The sequence below is a fragment of the Ranitomeya variabilis genome, chromosome 4 (assembly GCF_051348905.1).
Source record: "Ranitomeya variabilis isolate aRanVar5 chromosome 4, aRanVar5.hap1, whole genome shotgun sequence".
In the NCBI taxonomy this organism is placed as follows: domain Eukaryota; kingdom Metazoa; phylum Chordata; class Amphibia; order Anura; family Dendrobatidae; genus Ranitomeya; species Ranitomeya variabilis.
Genome location: NC_135235.1, coordinates 664,819,909 through 664,845,306, shown reverse-complemented (window position 1 = coordinate 664,845,306; position 25,398 = coordinate 664,819,909). Strand labels below are relative to the sequence as shown.

The following is a 25,398-nucleotide window of genomic DNA, read 5'->3' as shown; positions in this document are numbered from 1 at the left end:
AAAGCACAACTCATCCCGCTAAAAATACACTCACCGGCCACTTTATTAGGTACACCATGCTAGTAACGGGTTGGACCCCTTTTGCCTTCAGAACTGCCTCAATTCTTCGTGGCATAGATTCAACAAGGTGCTGGAAGCATTCCTCAGAGATTTTGGTCCATATTGACATGATGGCATCACACAGTTGCCGCAGATTTGTCGGCTGCACATCCCAAAGATGCTCCATACAAGGCAGGATGGATCCATGCTTTCATGTTGTTTACGCCATATTCTGACCCTACCATCCGAATGTCGCAGCAGAAATCGAGACTCATCAGACCAAGCAACGTTTTTCCAATCTTCTACTGTCCAATTTCGATGAGCTTGTACAAATTGTAGCCTCAGTTTCCTGTTCTTAGCTGAAAGGAGTGGTACCCGGTGTGGTCTTCTGCTGCTGTAGCCCATCTGCCTCAAAGTTCGACGCACTGTGCGTTCAGAGATGCTCTTAGGCCTACCTTGGTTGTAACGGGTGGCGATTTGAGTCACTGTTGCCTTTCTATCAGCTCGAACCAGTCTGCCCATTCTCCTCTGACCTCTGGCATCAACAAGGCATTTCCGCCCACAGAACTGCCGCTCACTGGATTTTTTTTCTTTTTCGGACCATTCTCTGTAAACCCTAGAGATGGTTGTGCGTGAAAATCCCAGTAGATCAGCAGTTTCTGAAATACTCAGACCAGCCCTTCTGGCACCAACAACCATGCCACGTTCAAAGGCACTCAAATCACCTTTCTTCCCCATACTGATGCTCGGTTTGAACTGCAGGAGATTGTCTTGACCATGTCTACATGCCTAAATGCACTGAGTTGCCGCCATGTGATTGGCTGATTAGAAATTAAGTGTTAACAAGAAGTTGGACAGGTGTACCTAATAAAGTGGCCAGTGAGTGTAAATCCTCATGAGGGATTTTAGATATTTAAGAAAATAGCATTATTGTTCACCAACATTTCCCACATTGTTAATATGAACATTGCTTCTCACTTGTGTGAATTTTCTGGTGCTTAACAACACTTGATTTATCTGCCAAACATTTCCCACATTGTGAACATGAATATAACTTCTCTCTTGTGTGAGTTCTCTGGTGTCTAACAAAGTGTGATTTCCATGCAAAACATTTCCCACATTCTGAACATGAAAAAGGTTTCTCCCCTGTATGAGTTCTATAGTGTCTAAGAAACAATGATTCCTCTACAAAACATTTTCCACATTCTGAACATGAATATGGCTTCTCCACTGTGTGACTTCTCTGGTGACTAACAAGCGACGAATTATGTACAAAACATTTTCCACATTCTGAACATGAATAGGATTTCTCCCCCGTGTGAGTTCTCTGGTGTCTAACAAGCAATGATTTCTGTATAAAACATTTTCCACATTCTGAACATGAAAAAGGCATTTGCCCTGTGTGAGTTCTTTGGTGACTAAGAAGCGAAGATTTATGTACAAAACATATTCCACATTCTGAACATGAATATGGTTTCTCCCCTGTGTGAGTTGTCTGATGTTTAACAAGATGAGATTTCTCTACAAAACATTTTCCACATTCTGAACATGAAAACGGCATCTCCCCTGTGTGACGTCTCTGGTGACTAACAAGCAATGACTTCTGTAGAAAACATTTTCCACATTCTGAACATGAATATGGCTTCTCCCCTGTGTGAGTTTTCCGGTGTATAACAAAGTGTGATTTCCATGCAAAACATTTTCCACATTCTGAACATCGAAAAGGCTTCTCCCCTGTGTGAGTACTGTGGTGACTAACAAGTGATGCTTTCTGTACAAAACATTTCCCACATTCTGAACATGAATATGGCTTCTTTCCAGTATGCACTCTCTCATGCCTAATAAGATCTGATTTTTGGTTAAAACATCTCCCACATTTGGAACAAGAAAATATCTTCTCCTCTGTGTGAATTTTTTGATGTTTAACAAAAGAAGATTCGAGGGGACAACTATTCCCATATTCTGAATGTGTAACTGGCTTCGTTGCTTTAAGAGCAATTCGTTTTTTAATGCCTCTTTTCTGACTTTTATTTTTCTTAGCATTCACTTCAATTGTATCCTGTGTGATATCAAGTTCATCTGATTTAAAAACTGAAGATGTCAACTGTCCCTCTGATATCCTGGTACAGTCATCTGCCAAGAATAAAACCAATAATTATTTATTGATAAAATGTCCTTTAAATTTATATTTTTGAACATTTCTACTCATAATTACTATAGAAAAGAGAAGTTATGGAGCAAAATTTAATTATTCACTAAGACAATAACAGTTCACAGACTAATAGAAGATGTCATAGCATGAACATGTAGAGCATGTTCATTCTGCCTCCAAAATATTTCTAAAAAAGCCATCAAAAAATGTTAACCATGCAAAAAATAGATTTTTTACTTACCGTAAAATCTGATTCTTGTAGCCCTCATAGGGGGTCGCAGAAACATGGGATAGTTTGCTGCCACCTGGAGGCAAGAAGAAACAAAACTGTTCCCCCAAAAGGAAAATCAAGGGAGGGAACTGTATCCCCCAGTGGCATAACTAGAGTCTGATTGACTCCCGATGCAAGATTTGGACTGTGCCCCCTGCCATCCTGAATAAATTATAGATATGCACACTCCGTCCTGGTACATATGTACCTTATCCTGACCCCATTCTGGTATATATATTGCCCATTCTGTTATATATCCCTTATCCGGTGCCCCATCCTGGTACATATGTGTCCCCCATTTTGCCATTGTTCTGTAATGTATAAAAGAAAATAAACCATTATACTCATGAGGGGCTCACACAGAAGTCATGGGAAGCATCCGCATACTGCGGCACGACCTGCGTACGTAATGTTAAAGATAAGTACACAGGCCGCATGCCGGCCGCATGCCGAAATAGGCGGAGCTAGCGGCCAAGGGCGGGGCTTCACGGAGGAAGTCCGCAGCCCTCCGCAGCTGCTGCAAACGCTAATGTGAAACTGGCCTTACACAGAAGTCATGGGGATCCCTATAAGAAGGATAATGCACCCCCATAGTCCTCCATATAATATTATGCACCACCATAGTCCTCTTTATGATATACTGCACAGTTCATAGTCATCCATGTAGCATAATCAAATGCACCTCCATAGTCATCCATAAAGTATAATGCACAGCCCATAGTCCTCAATAGAGTATAATGCACCCCGCAGAACTTCAGAGTAGTAAAATGCACTTCATAGTCCTCCTACAAAGTATTATGCACCCACATAGTCATCTTATTAAGTATAATGCAATAGTCCTCCTACAAAGTATTATGCACCCACATAGTCATCTTATTAAGTATAATGCACCCTGAAAGTCCTCCATAGTAGTATAATGCACCCCATAGTCATATATAGTATAATGCAGCCGCCCCATAGCAGTAAAAAATGCGGCAGCGCCATAGGAGTATAAAATGCGGCAGCGCCATAGCAGTATAATGCATCCCCTTCCTCCCCCCCCATAGTAGTATAATGCACCCCAATACCTGTATAATATGCCCCATACTGTGGCTTTACAAAAAAAAAAAAAAGAAAAGTTTTTCCTTACCTGGCCGAGCGCCAGCAATGTCCTCACCCACGATTCGGCTGAGGCGCGCATCGTCGTTCCGGCGTATGACAGTGCGCGCTGACATCAGCTGGCGGCTGTTAACTGTTGTAGTGCAGGAGGAATCTCCTGCACTCCAACAGATTTTAACTGATCGTGCGTCGGAGGACGCGCGATCAATTACCGAAGCGGCAGAATCCGCTGTGGGCCCCCTCTGCTCATCGGGCCCCATACGCCAGTAAGGGCAGTAATGCCCTGATGGCGGCTTTTGCTGGTGTCGGCATGCCTCTTACCAGCCAGGCCCCTGACCCACTGGGCCCAGTCGCAGTGGCGACCGCTGTGACCGTGGTAGTTACGCCTCTGGTGTCCTCCAATGCATACGAGAAACAAATTTTACTATAAGTACAAAAACAGCTATTCTCATTTGTCTAATTGGGGGGGGAGGGGTGGACAGAACCACGGAGCGTCCTAAAGCTGACCCTAGTGTGGGATATTAAATTCCCTACAGTCCCCATCTGGTCTTCTGCCACAACTTAGAGGGCACCTGTCAGCAGGATTGTGCACAGTAACCTACAGACAGTGTCAGACTGGCACCGTTATACTGATTAAAATGATACCTTGGATGATGTAATCCATCTTATGGTTGTTTTTTAATCTTTATTTTCAGTTTTTAGTTAATGATATGCTCGTGCCCGAGGGAGGGCCTGGGGGAGTCTTTATGTGGTGCTCTGATCAGATATTCATAATGCAGACTGCTGACAGGAACAGAAAACTGGCTGCGGGAAGTGGCTAAATCAAAGTATTTTGGGCGCTAATTACTGTGGTAAAAAAAATGACTACCGACAATAACACATCTACTGACATTATCACACTCAACAGACTTCATTAGTAAAAATTAGTAACTAATGGTGAAACCTCTCTGGAGTAATTAGAGTATGGGTTTCGGTGGCGTTTTCTGTCAGATAAGTTACTTGAAGAAATATTATACAGTTAAAGAGAACTTTTTAAATTAGTGCAGAGCAAGGTGCTTTAAATTTAGATCCTGGGCATTTGGGAGAGACAAAGGAGACCTTTTTTTTTTTTTTTAAACATCCACAGTCCCCAGCTTGTTTTCACATTCCTCAGGAGGCCAATTTTTTCAATTCTCATAGTGTCAATTTATGAGGTTATAATTCTGGAACGGATCAACGGATCCCAATGATTCTGAGAATATTTTTTATGACATGTTGTACTTAACCCCTTTCTGCCATCCGACGTACTATTCCGTCCATGTGACCTGGGACTTTAATCCCCATGGACTGAATAGTACATCCAATGCGATCCCAGGGGGGCACTTTAACCTCCGTAACACTGTGATCAAACAAGATCGCAGCGTTTCGGTGCCGGCAGAGGCATAGAGAAGCATCACGCAGGGAGGGGTTCCCAGAGTGCTTCCCTCAGAACAACGCGATATGATCGCATTTGTCCTGAGGTTCTCCTTTTAGACCCCCTGCTCCAAAATGGCAGCGGGCTCCATCCGGGTCCTGCAGGGAGGTGGCTTGTGAGCGCCTGCTTAGCAGGCACCGGCAAGCCTCCTTCACTACCTGTCAGATCGCTGATCTCACACAGTGCAGTGCAAAGTGTCAGATCAGAGATCTGACTTTATATAGTGATGTCCCATCCTCGGACAATGTAAAAAAAAGTTTTAAAAAAATATTCGAATGTGTAAAAATATTTTTTTAAATTCCTAAATATAGAAAGAAAAAGTAATTTTCCAATAAATACATTAATGTAAATTTAAAAAAAACAATAAAAGTACACATATTTAGTATTGCCGCGTCCGTAACGACCCGACCTATAAAACTGTCCCACTAGTTAAACCCTTTAGTGAATCCCATAAAAAAAAAAAAAAAAGGCAAAAACAATGCTTTATCATCATACCGCCGAACAAAAAGTGGAATAACACGCGATCAAAAAGACGGATATAAATAAACATGGTACGGCTGAAAACGTTATCTTCTCCTGAAAAAACAAGCCACCATAGAGTGTCATCAGCGAAAAAATAAAGTTATAGCTCTCAGAATAAAGTGATGCAAAAAGAATATTTTTTTTATATAAAATAGTTTTTATTGTATAAAAGCGCCAAAATATAAAGAAAATGATATAAATCAATTATCAATTTTAACACAAGCGGAACGGTATAATCAACCCCCCAAAAGAATTTCATGAATTGCTGGTTTTTGTTCATTCTGCCTCCCAAAAATCATAATAAAAAGCGATCAAAAAAAGTCATGTGCCCGAAAATTGTACCAATAAAAAACATCAACTCGTACTGCACAAAACAAGACCTCACATGACTCTGTGGGCCAAAATATGGAAAAATTATAGCTCTCAAAATGTGGTGATGCAAAAACTATTTTTTGCAATAAAAAGCATCTATTAGCGTGTGACAGCTGCCAAACATAGAAACCCGCTATAAATAGTCAATCAAACCCCCCCCTTTATCACCCCCTTAGTTAGGTAAAAATAATAAAATAAAAAAATGTATTTATTTCCATTTTCCTATTAGGGTTGGGGCTAGAGTTGGGGCTAGGGTTTGGATTACGTTTACGGTTGGGATTTCTGTTAGGGTTGGGATTAGGGGTGTGGTTAGGGTTATGGTTAGGGTTAGAGGTGTGTTTGGGATAGGGGTGTGGTTAGGGTTATGGTTGGGATTAGGGTTAGGGGTGTGTTGGGGTTAGGGTTGGAGTTAGATTTGGGGGGTTTCCACTGTTTAGGCACATCAGGGCTCTCCAAACGCGACATGGCGTCCGATCTAAATTCCAGCCTATTCTGCATTGAAAAAGTTAAACGGTGTTCCTTCCCTTCTGAGCTCTGCCGTCTGGCCATACAGTAGTTCTCTCACATGTGGGGTGTCAGCGTACTCAGGACAAACTGGACAACTTCTCCTGTTACCCTTGTGAAAATAAAAATTTTGGGGATAAAAAAAACATTTTTGTGGGGAAACAAATGATTTTTTATTTTCACGGCTCGGTCTTATATAAACTTTAGTATAACACTTGGGGGTTCAAAGTTCTCACAACACATCTAGATAAGTTCTTTTGGGGTCTAGTTTCCAATATGGGGTCACTTGTGGGGGGTTTCTACTGTTTAGGCACATCAGGGGCTCTGCAAACGCAACGTGACTCCCGCAGACCATTCTAAAACGGTGCTCCTTCCCTTCCGGGCTCTGCCATGCGCCCAAACGGTGGTTCCCCCACATAAAGGGTATCAGTGTACTCAGTACAAATTGGACAACAACTTTTGGGGTCCAATTTTTCCGGATACCCTTGGGAAAATAAAAAAATTGCGGGCTAAAAGATGCTAAATGATTTTTCTATTTTCACGGCTCTACATTATAAACTTTAGTGAGACAATAGGGGTTCAAAGTGCTCAACACACATCTAGATAAGTTCCTTGGGTGGTCTAGTTTCCAAAATGGGGGGGGGTTTCCACTGTTTGGCACCTCAGGGGCTCTCCAAACGCGACATGGCGTCCTATCTCAATTCCAGCCAATTTTGCATTGAAAAGTCAAACGGTGCTCCTTCCCTTCCGAACCCTGCCATGCGTCCAAACTGTGGTTTACTCCCACATATGGGGTACCAGTGTACTCAGGACAAATTGAACAACAACTTTTGGGGTCCAATTTCTCCTGTTACCCTTAGTAAAATAAAACAAATTGGATCTTAAGTCAATTTTTTGTGAAAAAAAGTTACGGTAAATGTTCATTTTTTTTAAACATTCCAAAAATTCCTGTGAAGCACCTGAAGGGTTAATAAACTTTTTGAATGTGGTTTTCAGCATCTTGAGTGGTGCAGTTTTTAGAATGGTTTCACTTTTGGGTATTTTCTATCATATAAATCCCTCAAAGTGACTTCAAATGTGATGTGGTCCCTAAAAAAAAAAATGGTGTAGTAAAAATGAGAAATTGCTAGTCAACTTTTAACCCTTATAACTCCCTAACAAAAAAAAATTGGTTCCAAAATTGTGCTGATGTAAAGTAGACATGTGGGAAATGTTACTTATTAAGTATTTTGTGTGACATATCTCTGTGATTTAAGGGCATGAAAATTCAAAGTTGGAAAATTGCTAAATTTTCAAACTTTTCGCCAAATGTCTGTTTTTTTCACAAATAAACGCAAGTCATATCAAAGAAATTTTACCACTATCATGAAGTACAATATTATGTCATGAGAAAACAGTGTCAGAATCACCAGGATCCGTTGAAGCATTCCAGAGTTATAACCTCATAAAGGGACAGTGGTCAGAATTGTAAAAATTGGCCCGGTCAATAATGTGCAAACCACCTTTGGGGGTAAACGGGTTAATGTTATTGATAAATTTTTGTTGATATAGGCTGCGATTATTTATCAAAATATCTAAAATTTGATAAAGATGTTAAAATTTGCAATTTTCAAACTTCTATATATATATATAATCTTCCAAGGGGTACTTCCATCTGTTTGTTTGTCTGTTTCTCTGTAACGGAAATCCCGGGTCGCTGATTCAATCAGCGACAGGAACAGTCCGGCCGCGAATTGGCCCCTCCCTACTCCCCTCCAGTCAGCGCCCACATAGCGCGGTGTAACGCAGTCCGTTAACGCTGCCATTAACCCTGTAAGTGTGCCCAACTTTTTACTATTGATACTGCCTATGCAGCATCTATAGTAAAAAGATATATTGTTAAAAATAATAATAAAAAAACCCCATTATATTCTCACCTTCCGCGCCAGCCTTTCCCGCTCTTCGTGACGCTCCGGTCCCAAGAATGCATTGCGCAATGACCGGAGATAACATAGCTGTCTCGTGAGACCGCTACATCATCACGTGTTATTGCCGCAAGGCATTACTGGGAACGGAGCGTCGCGAGGAGCATCGCTAAAGACCTGGGCTGGATCCGTGGGCCTGCCGGAAGGTGAGTATATAAACTATTTTTTATTTTAATTCTTTTTTTTAACAGGGATATGGTGCCCACATTGCTATATACTATGTGGGCTGTGTTATATACTACATGGGCTAAACAAAATATAATAGAGCGGGCACCATCCAGTATAAAGATGTGGGATCACCTATTGCATACTAATATAAGATACGACAAACAGAGAAAAGGTATGCAAATAAACAATTGGGATCACCAACACAATATTATGGTAAATAACAATTACTTTATTGGGAACACACAAAACATGTTAAAACCATTTAAAAGGCCTCCACCACATAAGTAGAGGTGGCGGGTTCACACTATAAATTACCAAAAACCAGTATAATACATGAAAAGTACACTAATGCACCATAAATGTTAACAATAAACCATAACCACAATTATAACAATTATTAGGTCAAATGATTATCTGTGGTAATACAGATGGATGCAAGAATATTAAGCACCAAATGATATGTAAATACACAGGCAATTTGCAATAAGAGTTAGAGTTGTATAATCCCAGGAGCCCCACAGGCCGCAGCATGCAGAGTTTGTTTGAGAAAAATGCTGGAAAAAATGCCCAAAATAGACCTAAAGGGTATTTAGCTGCTGCCCACTACCAGCTAAATCAATACTGCTCATCACCTCCAAACAAATAAAAACCAGTGATGTGGGTAGCAGAGTGCCGCTTGTAGCAACACAATGCCATAATCAGCCGCCAATCCCCTCCCTGCAAAGGCAAGCTCAGGCACAGGGCAACTCAGAATATCTCACCAAAAAATGGCCTGCAAAGATCCCTAGTGTGCTATACACAATGCATCCAAATGGTCACATCAGTGTCCTGGACCAACGCATCTGACCCTGAGGAAGACGCTGAGTGCGTCGACACGCGTTGGTCCAGGACACTGATGTGACCATTTGGATGCATTGTGTATAGCACACTAGGGATCTTTGCAGGCCATTTTTTGGTGAGATATTCTGAGTTGCCCTGTGCCTGAGCTTGCCTTGCAGGGAGGGGATTGGCTGCTGATTATGGCATTGTGTTGCTACAAGCGGCACTCTGCTACCCACATCACTGGTTTTTATTTGTTTGGAGGTGATGAGCAGTATTGATTTAGCTGGTAGTGGGCAGCAGCTAAATACCCTTTAGGCCTATTTTGGGCATTTTTTCCAGCATTTTTCTCAAACAAACTCTGCATGCTGCGGCCTGTGGGGCTGCTGGGATTATACAACTCTAACTCTTATTGCAAATTGCCTGTGTATTTACATATCATTTGGTGCTTAATATTCTTGCATCCATCTGTATTACCACAGATAATCATTTGACCTAATAATTGTTATAATTGTGGTTATGGTTTATTGTTAACATTTATGGTGCATTAGTGTACTTTTCATGTATTATACTGGTTTTTGGTAATTTATAGTGTGGACCCGCCACCTCTACTTATGTGGTGGAGGCCTTTTAAATGGTTTTAACATGTTTTGTGTGTTCCCAATAAAGTAATTGTTATTTAACATAATATTGTGTTGGTGATCCCAATTGTTTATTTGCATACCTTTTCTCTGTTTGTCATATACTACATGGGCTGTTATATACTACGTGAGCTGTGCAATATACTACGTGGCTGTGTTATATGCTACGTGCGCTGTGTTATATGCTACGTGGGCTGTGTTATATACTGCATGGGCTGTGCTATATACTACGTGGCTGTCCTATATACTACGTGGCTGTCCTTTATACTACGTGGCTGTCCTATATACTACGTGGGCTGTCCTATATACTACGTGGGCTGTGCTATATACTACGTGGGCTGTGCTATATACTAATTGGCTGTGCAATACTACTACGTGGCTGTTATATACTACGTGGGCTGTGTTATATACTGCATGGGCTGTGCTATATACTACATGGCTGTGCTATATACTATGTCACTGTGCTATATACTACGTGGCTGTGTTATATACTATGTGGCTGTGCTATATACTACGTGGCTGTGCTATATACTACTTGGGCTGTGTTATATGCTACATGCACTGTGACACTGTTTCGCCTGGGGCCTTCAAAAACCTGCAGCTAGCCCTGGGTTTACTAATTGTTCGCGGCCGGCCGGGCGCCACCAATCAGCGACAGACGCAGTCTAGCTGCGACTTGATGCGGGGTTTGAACCAAGCTTCGCTAATTGGTCGCGCCCAGCCGGCCGAATCCTGTGTTTTCATTGCATTATTCTGAAATCTTCATAAATAAACTACATACATATTCTAGAATACCCGATGCGTTAGAATCGGGCCACCATCTAGTATCACATAAATTAGTTAATAAATGACATTTACCACATGTCTACTTCACATCAGAATGATTTTTTAAATATTTTTTTGGTTAGGATTTTAGAAGGCTTAAAATTTTATAAGCAATTTCTAATTTTTTCCCAAAAAAATTACAAAAGCAATTTTTCTTTAAGGGACCACATCCCTTTCAAAAGTGACTTTCAGGGGCCTGTGTGCCAGAAAATACCCAAAAGTGATTTTTAAAAATACACCCTCAAAGTGCTCAAAACCACATTCACCAAAACTAAAGCAACGTTGAAGGAAAAAAAATGAAATTTTTTCCCCACAAAAATATTGATTAACCTCAAATATTACATAAGAGTAAAACGAGAAAATGGACTGTACACTTTGTTGCACAGTTTTTCCGGAGTACACCGATAAACCATACGTGGTGCAAAACTGCTGTTTGGGCGCACGGCAGGGTTTGGAAAGAGAGGAGCACCACTCAACTTCTGGAGTTTAAAAGTGGCTGGAGTAGATAGCGGACGCCATGCTGCTTTTGCAGAGCCTCTGATGTGCCTAAACAGCGGAAATCCCCCACAAGTGACACCATTTTCGAAACTACACCTCTTAAGGAATTTATATAGCAGTGTGGTGAGCACCTTGAACCCACAAGTGTTTCACAGGAATGAAGGGCAATTGGCTTTTGGCAGCAATAGATAGTGGATGCCATGTCACGTTTGCAGAGCCTCTGATGTGGCTAAATATGTAATGGTAACCCCCACAAGTGACCCCATTTTGGAAATTACACCCCTCACTGAATTTATCTAGAGGTGTAGTGATCATCTTGCATGCGCAGAGCTTCACAGAATTTTATAAGACTGAAAATAAAAAATACACTTTTCCAACAAATGTTCATTTAGCCACTATTTTTTTTCCATTTTCAAAAGGGTAATAGGAAAAATTACATAACAGATTTTGGAGTCCATTTTAAGCAGAGTACGTAGATACCCCATATGTGGTGTAAAACTACAGTTTGTGTGCACGGCAGGGCTCAGAAGGGAATGGTGCCAATTGAATTCTGAAGCGTAATTTTGGCTGGAATAAATTGCAGATGCCATGTCACATTTTAACAGCCTCTCACATGCCAAAACAGCAGAAACCCCCACAAGTGACATTTTGGAACTTACACTCCTTGAGGAATTCATCTATGGATGTATTGAGCATTTTTAACCCACATGCAAGTCACAGGATTGTATAACATTGGGTTGAGTTATTGAAAAAAATACCATTTTTTTCCACTAAAATGTTGTTTTAGCCCCAACTTTTCAATTTTCAAAAGGTTAAATAAGAGAAATGAATGGTACAATTTGTTACGCAATTTTTCCCGAATACTTCAATATGTGGTTAAAAACTACTTTTGGAGGCACAACTGAAAGCTCAGAAGGGAAAGAATGCCATATTTGAGTTCAGATTTAGCTGGAATGGTTTAAGGGTGCTATGTCACAATGGCAGAGCCCCAGAGGTGCCAGAACAGCATTAAATTCATTTAGCGGTGCAGTGATCATACCGACACCATGGGTATGTCACAAAATGTTATATAATTGGGGAGTGAAGAAAAAAGTAATTACATTTTTGCCGCAAAAATTTAGTTTTAGCCCTAGATTTTACATTTTCACACTGTCAAATGGGTAAAAATAGCACCAAATTTGTCACACAATTTCTCTTGAATGTGAGAATACCTCATATGTGGCTGTTTAGCCACACAGCGAAGGATAAAGCGCTATTTGACTCTTGGAGAACAAATGATCATAAAATAGTTTGCGGACTCCATATACAAAGCCCCTAAATGCCAGAAGAGCAGAATCCTCTACCTCAAGTGACCCCAGGTGGGAAAATATACCCCTCTGTGTGAATTTATATACAGGTGTAGTGATGATTTTGACTCAATGGGTGTTTTCCAGAAACAAGCAGCAGTGGATGTTGCGGAGAGAAAATTTCAAATCTGCCATTGTGGTACTCATACACTGCAGTGCCCAGTATGTCGTAGTGCCAATACATTGTGCACAGCTCATGCTTTTGGAGACATGCACCATGCAAATTAAGCGGGCTCTCATCGCTACAGAAATAGGCACATTGTGGGGCTTAGAAAGGAGGGGGGCATTTGGATTTGGAAACGCATTATTCTCTGGATTTTTTGAAGGAGACAAGGAGCCGTAACGCTTCTCAAGAGCCGTTGTGTTACTAGTAACGTGGAAGCCCCCTATATTTCCAATAACAGATGACAGACCTTAGTGGGGATTTTTTTTTATATGTGGATTGAGTTGAAGCTTTTTTGGGAACATTTTACATAAAATTTTGGATCACATTTATCCGGCGCTCTACGCTGAGCACTTACATCGGGGTTTCCATCTAAATCTCCAAACGTGATTCAGATGAAACCCCCGATAGATTAATTTACTATAATGAGGCAGCATAGTTTCTCTGGACTTCATCTGGCCTCTGATCAGCAGTGTCCTTCTTTTCAGAGGTGCAAAAAAACTGTGGATGACCATGCTTTGACACAGAAACCCTGTTGTAAGAGCTCAGCATAAAGCACAGAATAAATGTGAGCTTTGGGAGGCAAAATAAACAAATAAACAGCAGGTGAAGGATTGGTTTTATTTATTATATAAGTGATCAGATGACTATTCTTTGGGTTGGTGCAATTACAGAGATATCAGATTCATTTATTTTTTTTATGTTTGGTTGCTGTCACACACTAAAAACGCTTATTTTTTCAAAATAAAGTTTTTGCATTGCCATATTTTGAAAGCTATAAGTCATGTGAGAGTTTGTTTTTTGTGGGTCAAGTTGTTGTTTCTATTGGTACCATTTTCAGGCACATAACATTTTTTGATTGCTTTGTATTCTAATTTTCAAGAGGCAGAATGAACAAAAAACGACCAATTCAAAATAGTTTAGCCACTGTATGGTAAAAGTGATAAGACAGTACTATTACAGCGGGTCAGTACGATTACAGCGATACCACATTATTATTTTATTTTTTTACGTTTTGCCGCTTTTACAAAATAAAAATTATTTTATAAAAAAAAAAATAGTTTTTGCATTGCTATATTCTGAGAGCAATAACTTTTTATTTTCCGCTGACGCCATTTTTATTTCCATTCAACTTTTTGATCGGGTTTTATTCCTCTTTTTGTTAACCCCTTCCCGACCTTTGACGCCACGTAGGCGTCATGAAAACCGGTGCCAATCCGACCCATGACGCCTATGTGGCGTCATGGAATGATCGCGTCCCTGCAGATCGGGTGAAGGGGTTAACTCCTATTTTACCCGATCTGCAGGGAGAGGGGGAGTGGTACTTCAGCCCAGGGGGGGTGGCTTCACCCCCCGTGGCTACGATCGCTCTGATTGGCTGTTGAAAGTGAAACTGCCAATCAGAGCGATTTGTAATATTTCACCTAAAAAACTGGTGAAATATTACAATCCAGCCATGGCCGATGCTGCAATACCATCGGCCATGGCTGGAAAACCTGAAGTGACCCCCCCCCACCCCACCGATCGCCCCCCCAGTGCTCCGTTATGGGGTCCGGTCCCCTCCGTCCTGTGCTCCGCTCCCCCGTCCTCCTGCCCGCTCCCCCCCTGCTCCTATGTCACCCCCCAGTGCTCCGACGCCCCCCCCCCCGTGCCCCGATCTCCCCCCCTTATACTTACCTAGGCTGCCGGTGTCGGTCCGTCTCCTCGCTGGGCGCCGCCATCTTCCAAAATGGCGGGCGCATGCTCAGTGCGCCCGCCGAATCAGCCGGCTGGCTGATTCATTACAGGTACATTTTGATCGCTGTGGTAGGTTCTATCACAGCGATCAAAATAAAAAAATAATAAATAAACCCCCCCCTTTATCACCCCCATAGGTAGGGACAATAATAAAATAAAGAAAATATTTTTTTTTCTTTTTCCACTAGGGTTAGGGTTAGAACTAGGGTTAGAACTAGGGGTAGGGTTAGGGGTAGGGTTAGGGTTACGGGTTAGGGGTAGGGTTATGGCATGTGCACACAGAGCGGATCGGCCGCGGATCGGCAGCGGATCGGCCGCGGATCGGCAGCGGATCGGCCGCGGATCCGCAGCGGATCGGCCGCGGATCGGCAGCGGATCTGCAGCGGATCGGCAGCGGATCCGCAGCGGATCGGCCGCGGATCCGCAGCGGATCGGCCGCGGATCCGCAGCGGACCGGCCGCGGATCCGCAGCGGATTGGCAGCGGACTGGCCGCGGATCCGCAGCGGATTGGCCGCGGATTGGCTGCGGATCCGCAGCGGATTGGCCGCTGCGAATTCGAAGCAGTTTTCCATCAGGTTTACAGTACCATGTACACCTAAGGAAAACCAAATCCGCTGTGCCCATGGTGCGGAAAATTCCGTGCAGAAACGCTGCATTGTATTTTCCGCAGCATGTCAATACTTTGTGCGGATTCCGCAGCGTTTTACACCTGTTCCTCAATAGGAATCCGCAGGTGAAATCCGCACAAAAAACACTGGAAATCTGCTGTAAATCCGCAGGTAAAACGCAGTGCCTTTTACCTGCAGATTTTTCAAAAATCGTGCGGAAAGATCTCACACGAATCCGCAACGTGGGCACATAGCCTTAGGGTTAGGGTTGGAATTAGAGTTAGGGTTGGAATTAGGGCTAGGGTTTGAAATAGGGTTAAGATTAGGCTTGTGGTTAGGGTTACGGATAGGGTTAGGGGTGTGTTGGGGTTACAGTTGTGGTTAGGGTTGGGATTAGGGTTACGGTTGGGATTAGGGTTAGGATTAGGGTTGGAATTAGGGTTACGGGTGTGTTGCGGTTAGGGTTGTGGTTAGGGGTGTGTTGGGGTTAGGGTTGTGATTAGGGTTATGGCTACAGTTGGGATTAGGATTAGGGGTCTGTTGGGGTTAGTGTTGAAGTTAGAATTGAGGGGTTTCCACTGTTTAGGCACATCAGGGGTCTCCAAACGCAACATGGCGCCACCATTGATTCCAGCCAATCTTGCGTTCAAAAAGTCAAATGGTGCTCCCGCCCTTCCAAGCCCCGACGTGCGCCCAAACAGTGGTTTACCCCCACATTTGGGGTACCAGCGTACTCAGGACAAACTGGGCAACAACTGTTGGGGTCCAATTTCTCCTGTTACCCTTGCAAAAATAAAAAATTACTTGCTAAAACATAATTTTTGAGGAAAGAACAATTATTTTTTATTTTCACGGCTCTGCGTTATAAACTTCTGTGAAGCACTTGGGGGTTGAAAGTGCTCACCACACATCTAGATAAGTTCCTTGGGGGGTCTAGTTTCCAAAATGGGGTCACTTGTGGGGTGTTTCTACTGTTTAGGCACATCAGGGGCTCTGCAAATGCAATGTGACGCCCGCAGACCATTCCATCAAAGTCTGCATTTCAAATGTCACTACTTCCCTTCCGAGCCCTGACGTGTGCCCAAACAGTGGTTTACCCCCACATATGGGGTATCAGCGTATTCACAACAAACTGGGCAACAAATATTGGGGTCTAAATTCTCCTGTTACCCTTGTGAAAATAAAAAATTGCTTGCGAAAACATCTTTTTTGAGGAAAGAAAAATGATTTTTTATTTTCACGGCTCTGCGTTGTAAACTTCTGTGAAGCACTTGGGGGTTGAACGTGCTCACCACACATCTAGATAAGTTCCTTGGGGGGTCTAGTTTCCAAAATGGGGTCACTTGTGGGGGGTTCCTACTGTTTAGGCACATCAGGGACTCTGCAAACGCAACCTGACGCCCGCAGAGCATTCCATCAAAGTCTGCATTTTAAAACGTCACTACTTCCCTTCCGAACCCCGACGTGTGCCAAAACAGTGGTTTACCCCCACATATGGGGTATCAGCGTACTCAGGAGAAACTGGACAACAACTTTTGGGGTCCAATTTCTCCTGTTACCCTTGGGAAAATAAAAAATTGTGGGCTAAAAAATCATTTTTGAGAAAAGAAAAATTATTTTTTATTTTCATGGCTCTGCGTTATAAACTTCTGTGAAGCACTTGGGGGTTCAAAGTGCTCACCACACATCTAGATTAGTTCCTTGGGAGGTCTAGTTTCCAAAATGGGTTCACTTGTGCGGGAGCTCCAATGTTTAGGCACACAGGGGCTCTCCAAACGCGACATGGTGTCCGCTAAAGATTGGAGCTAATTTTCCATTCAAAAAGCCAAATGGCGTGCCTTCCCTTCCGAGCCCTGCCGTGCGCCCAAACAGTGGTTTACCCCCACATATGGGGTATCATCGTACTCAGGACAAACTGGACAACAACATTTGGGGTCCAATTTCTCCTATTACCCTTGGGAAAATAAAAAATTCTGGGCTAAAAATCATTTTTGAGGAAAGAAAAATTATTGTTTTATTTTCACGGCTCTGCGTTATAAACTTCTGTGAAGCACCTGGGGGTTATAAGTGCTCACTATGCATCTAGATAAGTTCCTTGGGGGGTCTAGTTTCCAAAATGGGGTCACTTGTAGGGGAGCTCCAATGTTTAGGCACACAGGGGCTCTCCAAACACGACATGATGTCCGCTAACGATTGGAGCTAATTTTCCATTCAAAAAGTCAAATGGCACGCCTCCCCTTCCGAGCCTTGCCGTGCACCCAAACAGTGGTTTACCCCCACATATGAGGTATCGGCATACTCAGGAGAAATTGCCCAACTAATTTTAGGATCCATTTTATCCTGTTGCCCATGTGAAAATGAAAGAATTGAGGCTAAAAGAAATTTTGTGTGAAAAAAAAGTACTTTTTCATTTTTGCGGATCAATTTGTGAAGCACCTGGGGGTTTAAAGTGCTCACTATGCCTCTAGATGAGTTCCTTGGGGGGTCTAGTTTCCAAAATGGGGTCACTTGTGGAGGAGCTCCAATGTTTAGGCACACAGGGGCTTTCCAAACGCGACATGGTGTCCGCTAACGATGGAGATAATTTTTCATTCAAAAAGTCAAATGGCGCTCCTTCCCTTCTGAGCCTTACCATGTGCCCAAACAGTGGTTTACCCCCACATGTGAGGTATTGGTGTACTCAGGAGAAATTGCCCAACAAAATTTAGGATCCATTTTATCCTGTTGCCCATGTGAAAATGAAAAAATTGAGGCTAAAATAATTTTTTTGTGAAAAAAAAGTACTTTTTCATTTTTAAGGATCAATTTGTGAAGCACCTGGGGGTTTAAAGTGCTCACTATGCTTCTAGATAAGTTCCTTCGGGGGTCTAGTTTCCAAAATGGGGTCACTTGTGGGGGAGCTCCAATGTTTAGGCACACGGGGGCTCTCCAAACGCGACATGGTGTCCGCTAAAGATTGGAGCCAATTTTTCATTGAAAAAGTCAAATGGCGCTCCTTCCCTTCCGAGCCCTGCCGTGCGCCCAAACAGTGGTTTACCCCCACATATGAGGTATCAGCGTACTCAGGACAAATTGGACAACAACGTCCGTGGTCCAGTTTCTCCTTTTACCCTTGGGAAAATAAAAAAATTGTTGCTAAAAGATCATTTTTGTGACTAAAAAGTTAAATGTTCATTTTTTTACTTCCATGTTTCTTCTGCTGCTGTGAAACACCTGAAGGGTTAATAAACTTCTTGAATGTGGTTTTGAGCACCTTGAGGGGTGCAGTTTTTAGAATGGTGTCACTTTTGGGTATTTTCAGCCATATAGAACCCTCAAACTGACTTCAAATGTGAGGTGGTCCCTAAAAAAAATGGTTTTGGAAATTTTGTTGTAAAAATGAGAAATCACTGGTCAAATTTTAACCCTTATAACTTCCTAGCAAAAAAAAAAATTGTTTCCAAAATTGTGCTGATGTAAAGTAGACATGTGGGAAATGTTATTTATTAACTATTTTGTGTCACATAACTCTCTGGTTTAACAGAATAAAAATTCAAAATGTGAAAATTGCGAAATTTTCAAAATTTTTGCCAAATTTCCGTTTTTTTCACAAATAAACTCAGAAATTATCGACCTAAATTTACCACTAACATGAAGCCCAATATGTCACGAAAAAACAATCTCAGAATCGCTAGGATCCGTTGAAGCGTTCCTGAGTTATTACCTCATAAAGGGACACTGGTCAGAATTGCAAAAAACGGCAAGGTCATTAAGGCCAAAATAGGCTGGGTCATGAAGGGGTTAAGCAGTATGATGAAAAAGCATCGTTTTTAATTTTTTTTTTTTTTTTTACAGCATTCACTGAAGAGGTTAACTAGTGTGACAGTTTTACAGCTCAAGTCATTCTGGACGTGGCAATACCAAATATGTGCACTTTTTTGTTTATTTTTGTTTTTACATAAATTTACCTATTTTTATAATTTTCTTTTCTTTCTTTTTTACTTTCTTACTTAGTCCCTCAATGTGACGATACCTTTTCTCTGATCGCTCACATAATGCATTGCAATGCATTATACCTGTCAGAATTAGGCTACTTTCACACTAGCGTCGTGCACTGCACGTCGCTATGCGACGTTGCAGTGCACCGACGCATAGTGTGGAAGCGCCGCACAACGGGGGCAGCGGATGCTGTTTTACATCGCATCCGCTGCCCCATTGTGATGTGCGGGTAGGCAGGGGCGGAGTTCCGGCCGTGCATGCGCGGTCGGAAAAGACGCTATCGACGCACAAAAAAAACGTTACATGCAACGTTTTTTCGTGCCGACAGTCCGACGCAACCGTCGCACGACGGTTGCGACGTGTGGCAATGCATCGCACTGCGTGGCTAATTCAAGTCTATGGAGAAAAAACGCATCCTGCAAGCAATTTTGCAGGATGCGTTTTTTCTACAGAACGACGCATAGCAACGTGCAGTGCACGACGCTAATGTGAAAGTAGCCTTACACTGACAGAAGCCCCTTAGACCATGTTCCAGACACGGTTTAACAGGCTTGCCATAGGTCTCTGATTTGGAGGAAGTCACAGCTTCCCAAATGTTGCAATCGATCGTGTCATATAGGGGGTTAAACTGCTGGGGCTGTAACATAAACCAAGCTCCTGAAGGCGATCACGAGAGCACAGTTCCTGCTCTGCGCATGATCGCCATGACTTATACATATTTCAAAGGTCAGGAACCCCTATTTGACCATGACAAACGTGTACATAAAAGGTCATGAAGGGGTTAAAAACTACCAGGGAGTTGCAGACCAATATACAATAAGTAAGGCACACCAACCCACCATAAACAAACTTGTCATACAGAATGAACTAGTAAAAGGAGACATAAAATAAAAAAAATGTTACATTTCCAATAAAAACGTATATTCAGGGGAAGAACTGCAACACTAAATCGGAGTTGCTCTCATTTATCGTGGACCATTGGAGTTACTATGCGTTGTGACCAGAAGAGTAGAGAAGTTATTAGTACCCCATTACAGGAGCGATTGTGCAGTAATCTGAATTCTTTAGTATCGAAAACATAATGGAATTAATGAAGTGAAGTGATGCCATGAAACCAGGGCTCCAGCCATGCCAACACATCTCCTGCAGCCCATAATATATATGTAGCCATTAGCCAGGTACAGCTTAGAGACACACTACCGTTCAAAAGTTTAGGGCCACTTTGAAATTTCCTTATTTTTGATAGAAAAGCACAGTTTTTTTCCAATGAAGCTAACATTAAATGATTCAGATATACACTCTATACATTGTTAATGTGGTAAATGACTATTCTAGCTGCAAACGTCTGGTTTGTAATGCAATATCTTCATAGGTGTATAGAGGTCCATTTCCAAAAACCATCACTCCAGTGTTTTTATGGTACATTGTGTTAGCTAACTGTGTTAGAAGTCTGATGGAAGGTTAGAATACCCTTGAAAAGCTTTTTGAAAGTATGTTAGCACAGCTGAAAACAGTTTGGCTTTAAACCTGAACTTCCTTTGAGCTAGTTGAGAATCTGGAGAATTACATTTGTTTGTTCCATTAAACTCTCAAAATTGCCAGAAAAAAAAGAACTTTCATGTGAAACTCGACGGTCTATTCTTATTCTTAGAAATGAAGGCTATTCCATGCGAGAAATTGCCAAGAAACTGAAGATTTCCTACAACACTGTGTACTACTCCCTTCAGAGGAGAGCACAAGCAGGCTCTAACCAGAGTAGAAAGAGAAGTGGGAGGCCCCGCTGCAGAACGGGGCCACAAGACAAGTACATTAGAGTCTGTAGTTTGAGAAATCAACGCCTCACAGGTTCTCAACTGGCAGCTTCATTAATAGTACACGCAAAACGCCAGTGTCAACGTCTACAGTGAAGAGGCGACTCCGGGATGCTGGCCTTCAGAGCAGACTGGCAAAGAAAAAGCCATATCTGAGACTGGCTAATAAAAGGAAAAGATTAATATGGGCAAAAGAACACAGACATTGGAGAATTGGAAAAAAGTGTTATGGACGGACGAATCCAAGTTTGAGGTGTTTGGATCACACAGAAGAACATTTGTGAGACGTAGAACTGAAAAGATGCTGGAAGAGTGCCTGACGCCATCTGTCATGCATGGTGGAGGTTATGTGGTGGTTTGGGTTTGCTTTGGTGCTGGTAAAGTGGGAGATTTGTACAAGGTAGAAGGGATTTTGAATAAGGAACGCTATCAATCCTGTCACGGAGTTACCGCGACAGAGCAGTGCCAAAAAACCGCAGCGTCTGATGGCTCCTGCTTTGCCGCTGAAAAGAAGCACTTCTCCGGTGTATTAAATGTGCTTGATTTCTTTCAGCAGGACAGGGGTTAATCGGCCATGTGGAAATCCCTGCATTCAGCTGTCGTTGGTTAGCCACTCCTCTCTCCTATACAAGGTAGGCTTTCTGGCCAGATCCTTGTCTTGAGTTAGCACTTGCTAGATAGACCTGGAGAGTGAGGAGCTGGTGTCTGGAGAGCTGGAGGTGTTTACTGTGCGACTGTTGCTTGGTTTGTATGGTTGGACATTCCTCATCTTTACCTGCCTTATTTTCTTCCTCCGTCCCTCACACCCTGGTGAATACCTCTGTTATTTGTGAAAGTATATTTGTGTGAGTGGAATTTTCTTTTACCCTTGTCTTTGTTCCCCTGTCTGTTGGGTTGGTGTACTGCGGTACACGGTAGCGCCTCTCTTCCCCGGATGGGGAAGGGACAGACGCAGGGCGGCAGGTAGGAGATAGGGCAAGGGCGGAGGCCCCGGCATCCTCGCCATCTGAGGTATCCCGGGGAACAGGGCGAGTTAGGGCGCCTCCTAGTGCTAGGGCCATGGAAGGTGCCTCTGGTCCCAGTTTACTCGCCAGTCATATTGTGACAATTCCATTTTGCAACGCCATGCCATACCCTGTGGACAGCGCTTGATTGGAGCCAATTTCATCCTACAAAAGGACAATGACCCAAATCACACCTCCAAATTATGGAAGAAATATTTAGGGAAGAAGCAGGCGGCTGGTATTCTATCTATAATGGAGTGGCCACGCAGTCACCAGATCTCAACCCCATTGAGCTGTTGTGGGAGCAGCTTGACCGTATGGTCATACAATACAATATAATGGCCTGTGATGTAACCATATACAATGTGCTTAGTATACAAAAACAATAAATTATATATACATGTACAACACAACAATATGAGCAAATAAGTGTAGACCTGCTAGTATCACAGTACCATGTAGCCCTACATGGTACTGTGATACTAGCAGGTCTACACTTATTTGCTCATATTGTTGTGTTGTTTTGATCTATGAACCATGTATATATAATTAATTGTTTTTGTATACTAAGCACATTGTATATGGTTACATCACAGGCCATTATATTGTATTGTATGACCATGCTGGAGTAGTTGGGGATGTGGATTGTCACTCTTTTCCTACATTATTATATTAGGATATGACTTGTGTACAAGATTTGTGCTGTTGTTGCACTTTTAATGATTTTATCCGTTTTTCTGTATGATGTATCTTTTTGTGTGTTGCATTTTTTTGTAAAAAGCTTACTAATAAAAGATTTTGTATTTTTTATATATGGTAGTGGTGCTCCCTTCCGTGTGGACTTGATCTTTCTCTATGGGTTTAGTTGCTATGTTTCCAAGTCCACGGTGAGCCCCAACAGTTATATATTTAGTGGTGCCCTCCACCCTCACGAATTTAGCAGCTTAACCGTATCTTACGCAAAAAGTGCCCATGAAACCAACTTGTGGGAGGGGCTTCTGGAAGCATAGGGTAAAATTTCTCTAGATTACCTCTGCAAATTAACTGCTAGAATGCTAAAGGTCTGCAATGCTGTAATTGCTGCAAAGGGAGCATTCTTTGAAGAAAGCAAAGTTTAAAGGAGAAAATAATTATTTCAAACAAAAAAAAATAAAAATTGAACCTTGTCAATGTCTGGACTAGATTTTCAATTCATTTGGCAACTCATTTGATTACCGTATATACTCGAGTATAAGCCGACCCCCCTAATTTTGCCACAAAAAAATGAGAAAACTTAATGACTCGAGTATAAGACTAGGGTGGAAAATGCAGCAGCTACTGGTAAATTTCAAAAATTAAATAGGGCAATCTGTCACAAAGACAGGGATCGTCGAACGGTGTGCTTCCTACCTGGCGCTCAAGTCCGACACATCGCTGATCGGGTGGACAGATTACTGGGAGGGGCTGGTGAGGACCCAGCGGTCATGGTGCACATTGGCACAAATGACTAAGTTAGAGGTAGGTGGAAGGTCCTTAAAGATGATTTCAGGGAATTAGGCTGTAAGCTGAAAGCAAGGACCTCCAACGTGGTATTTTCCGAAATACTGCCTGTACCACGTGCCACGCAAGAGAGGCAAAGGGAGATTAGGGAGGTTAAAAAGGGGCTCAAGAATTGGTGTAGGAAGGAGGGGTTTGGGTTCCTGCAGAACTGGGCCGACAGCTCAGTTGGCTACAGGCTCTACGCTAGGAACCTCAATGGGGAGGGTGCAGCTGTGTCGGGGGAGAAAATGGCTAGAAGGTTGGAGGAGTGTTTAAACTAGGGATTGGGGGGGAGGGTATTCATATGATAGGAGGGGAAGATAGTGCAGATAGAGACCTGGGCACAAATAAGGAAGTTGGGGGTGGCGGTGGCATGGGGGGTGGGGTTAGAACAGTTAATAATTTAAGAAAGAATAGAGGTACAGAGAGGAACAGCAAGTGCATGTATACTAATGCCAGAAGCCTCGCCAACAAAATGGACGAATTAGAACTAATGTTGTTGGAGCATAATTATGACATGGTGGGGATATCTGAAACATGGCTGGATGAGAGCCATGACTGGGCTGTTAACTTGCAGGGCTATAGCCTGTTCAGAAATGACCGTACAGATAAGCGAGGGGGAGGGGTGTGTCTATGTGTAAAATCATCCTTAAAACCCATCCGGCGTGATAATATAGGTGAATCTAATGAAAATGTAGAGTCCCTGTGGGTGGAGATAAGGGGAGGGGGAAAAATAATAAATTACTGATAGGGGTTTGTTATAAATCTCCAAAAATAATGGAAACAACGGAGAATATCCTCGTAAAGCAAATAGATGAAGCTGCGACTCAAGGAGAAGTCATTATTATGGGGGACTTCAACTACCCTGAAATAGATTGGGGAACAGAAACCTGCAGCTCCAGTAAAGGTAATCGGTTTTTGACAACTATGAGAGACAATTACCTTTCACAACTGTTCCAGGACCCAACAAGGAGGGGGGCACTGCTAGACCTAATATTAACCAACAGGCCAGACCGCATATGAAATATAAGGGTTGGGGGTCACTTGGGGAATAGTGATCACAAAATAATAAGTTTTCATGTATCCTTTAATAAGATGTGTAGTAGAGGGGTGACAAGGACGCTAAACTTAAGGAGGGCAAATTTCCAACGAATGAGAGAGGATCTTGGTGCAATTAACTGGGACGATATCCTGAGACATAAAAATACACAAAGAAAATGGGAGACGTTTATTAGCATCCTAGATAGGACCTGTGCACAGTATATACCGTATGGGAATAAACATTCTAGAAATAGGAGGAAACCAATATGGCTAAATAGAGCTGTAAGGGGCGCAATAAGTGACAAAAAGAAAGCATTTAGAGAATTAAAGGAAGTAGGTAGTGATGAGGCATTAAACAAATATAGAAAATTAAATAAATTCTGTAAAAAGCAAATCAAGGTAGCAACGATTGAGACAGAGAGACTCATTGCCAGAGAGAGCAAAAATAACCCCAAAATATTCTTTAACTACATAAATAGTAAGAAACTAAAAAATGATAGTGTTGGCCCCCTTAAAAATAGTCTGGGTGAAATGGTGGATGAGGATGAGGAAAAAGCCAATATGCTAAATGACTTTTTTTCATCAGTATTTACAAAAGAAAATCCCATGGCAGCCAATATGACTAGTGATAAAAATTCCCAATTAAATGTTACCTGCTTAACCCAGCAGGAAGTACGGTGGCGTCTAAAAATCACAAAAATTGACAAATCTCCGGGCCCGGATGGAGTACACCCCCGAGTACTGCAGGAACTAAGTACAGTCATTGATAGACCATTATTTTTAATCTTTAAAGAGTCCATAATAACAGGGTCTGTACCACAGGACTGGCGTATAGCAAATGTGGTGCCAATATTTAAAAAGGGGA

General features: G+C 42.3%; 1 protein-coding gene across 1 annotated transcript in view; it reads right to left on the bottom strand.

The window, feature by feature from the left end:
• Positions 1-935: 935 nt before the first annotated feature.
• Positions 936-25,398, bottom strand: part of LOC143767053 (uncharacterized) — a 108,737-nt gene continuing 84,274 nt past the window's right edge. The window contains 1 exon segment of the mRNA XM_077255074.1: positions 936-2,143. Within this exon segment, the coding sequence (XP_077111189.1) occupies positions 995-2,143 (1,149 nt within the window). The 3' untranslated portion in view covers positions 936-994.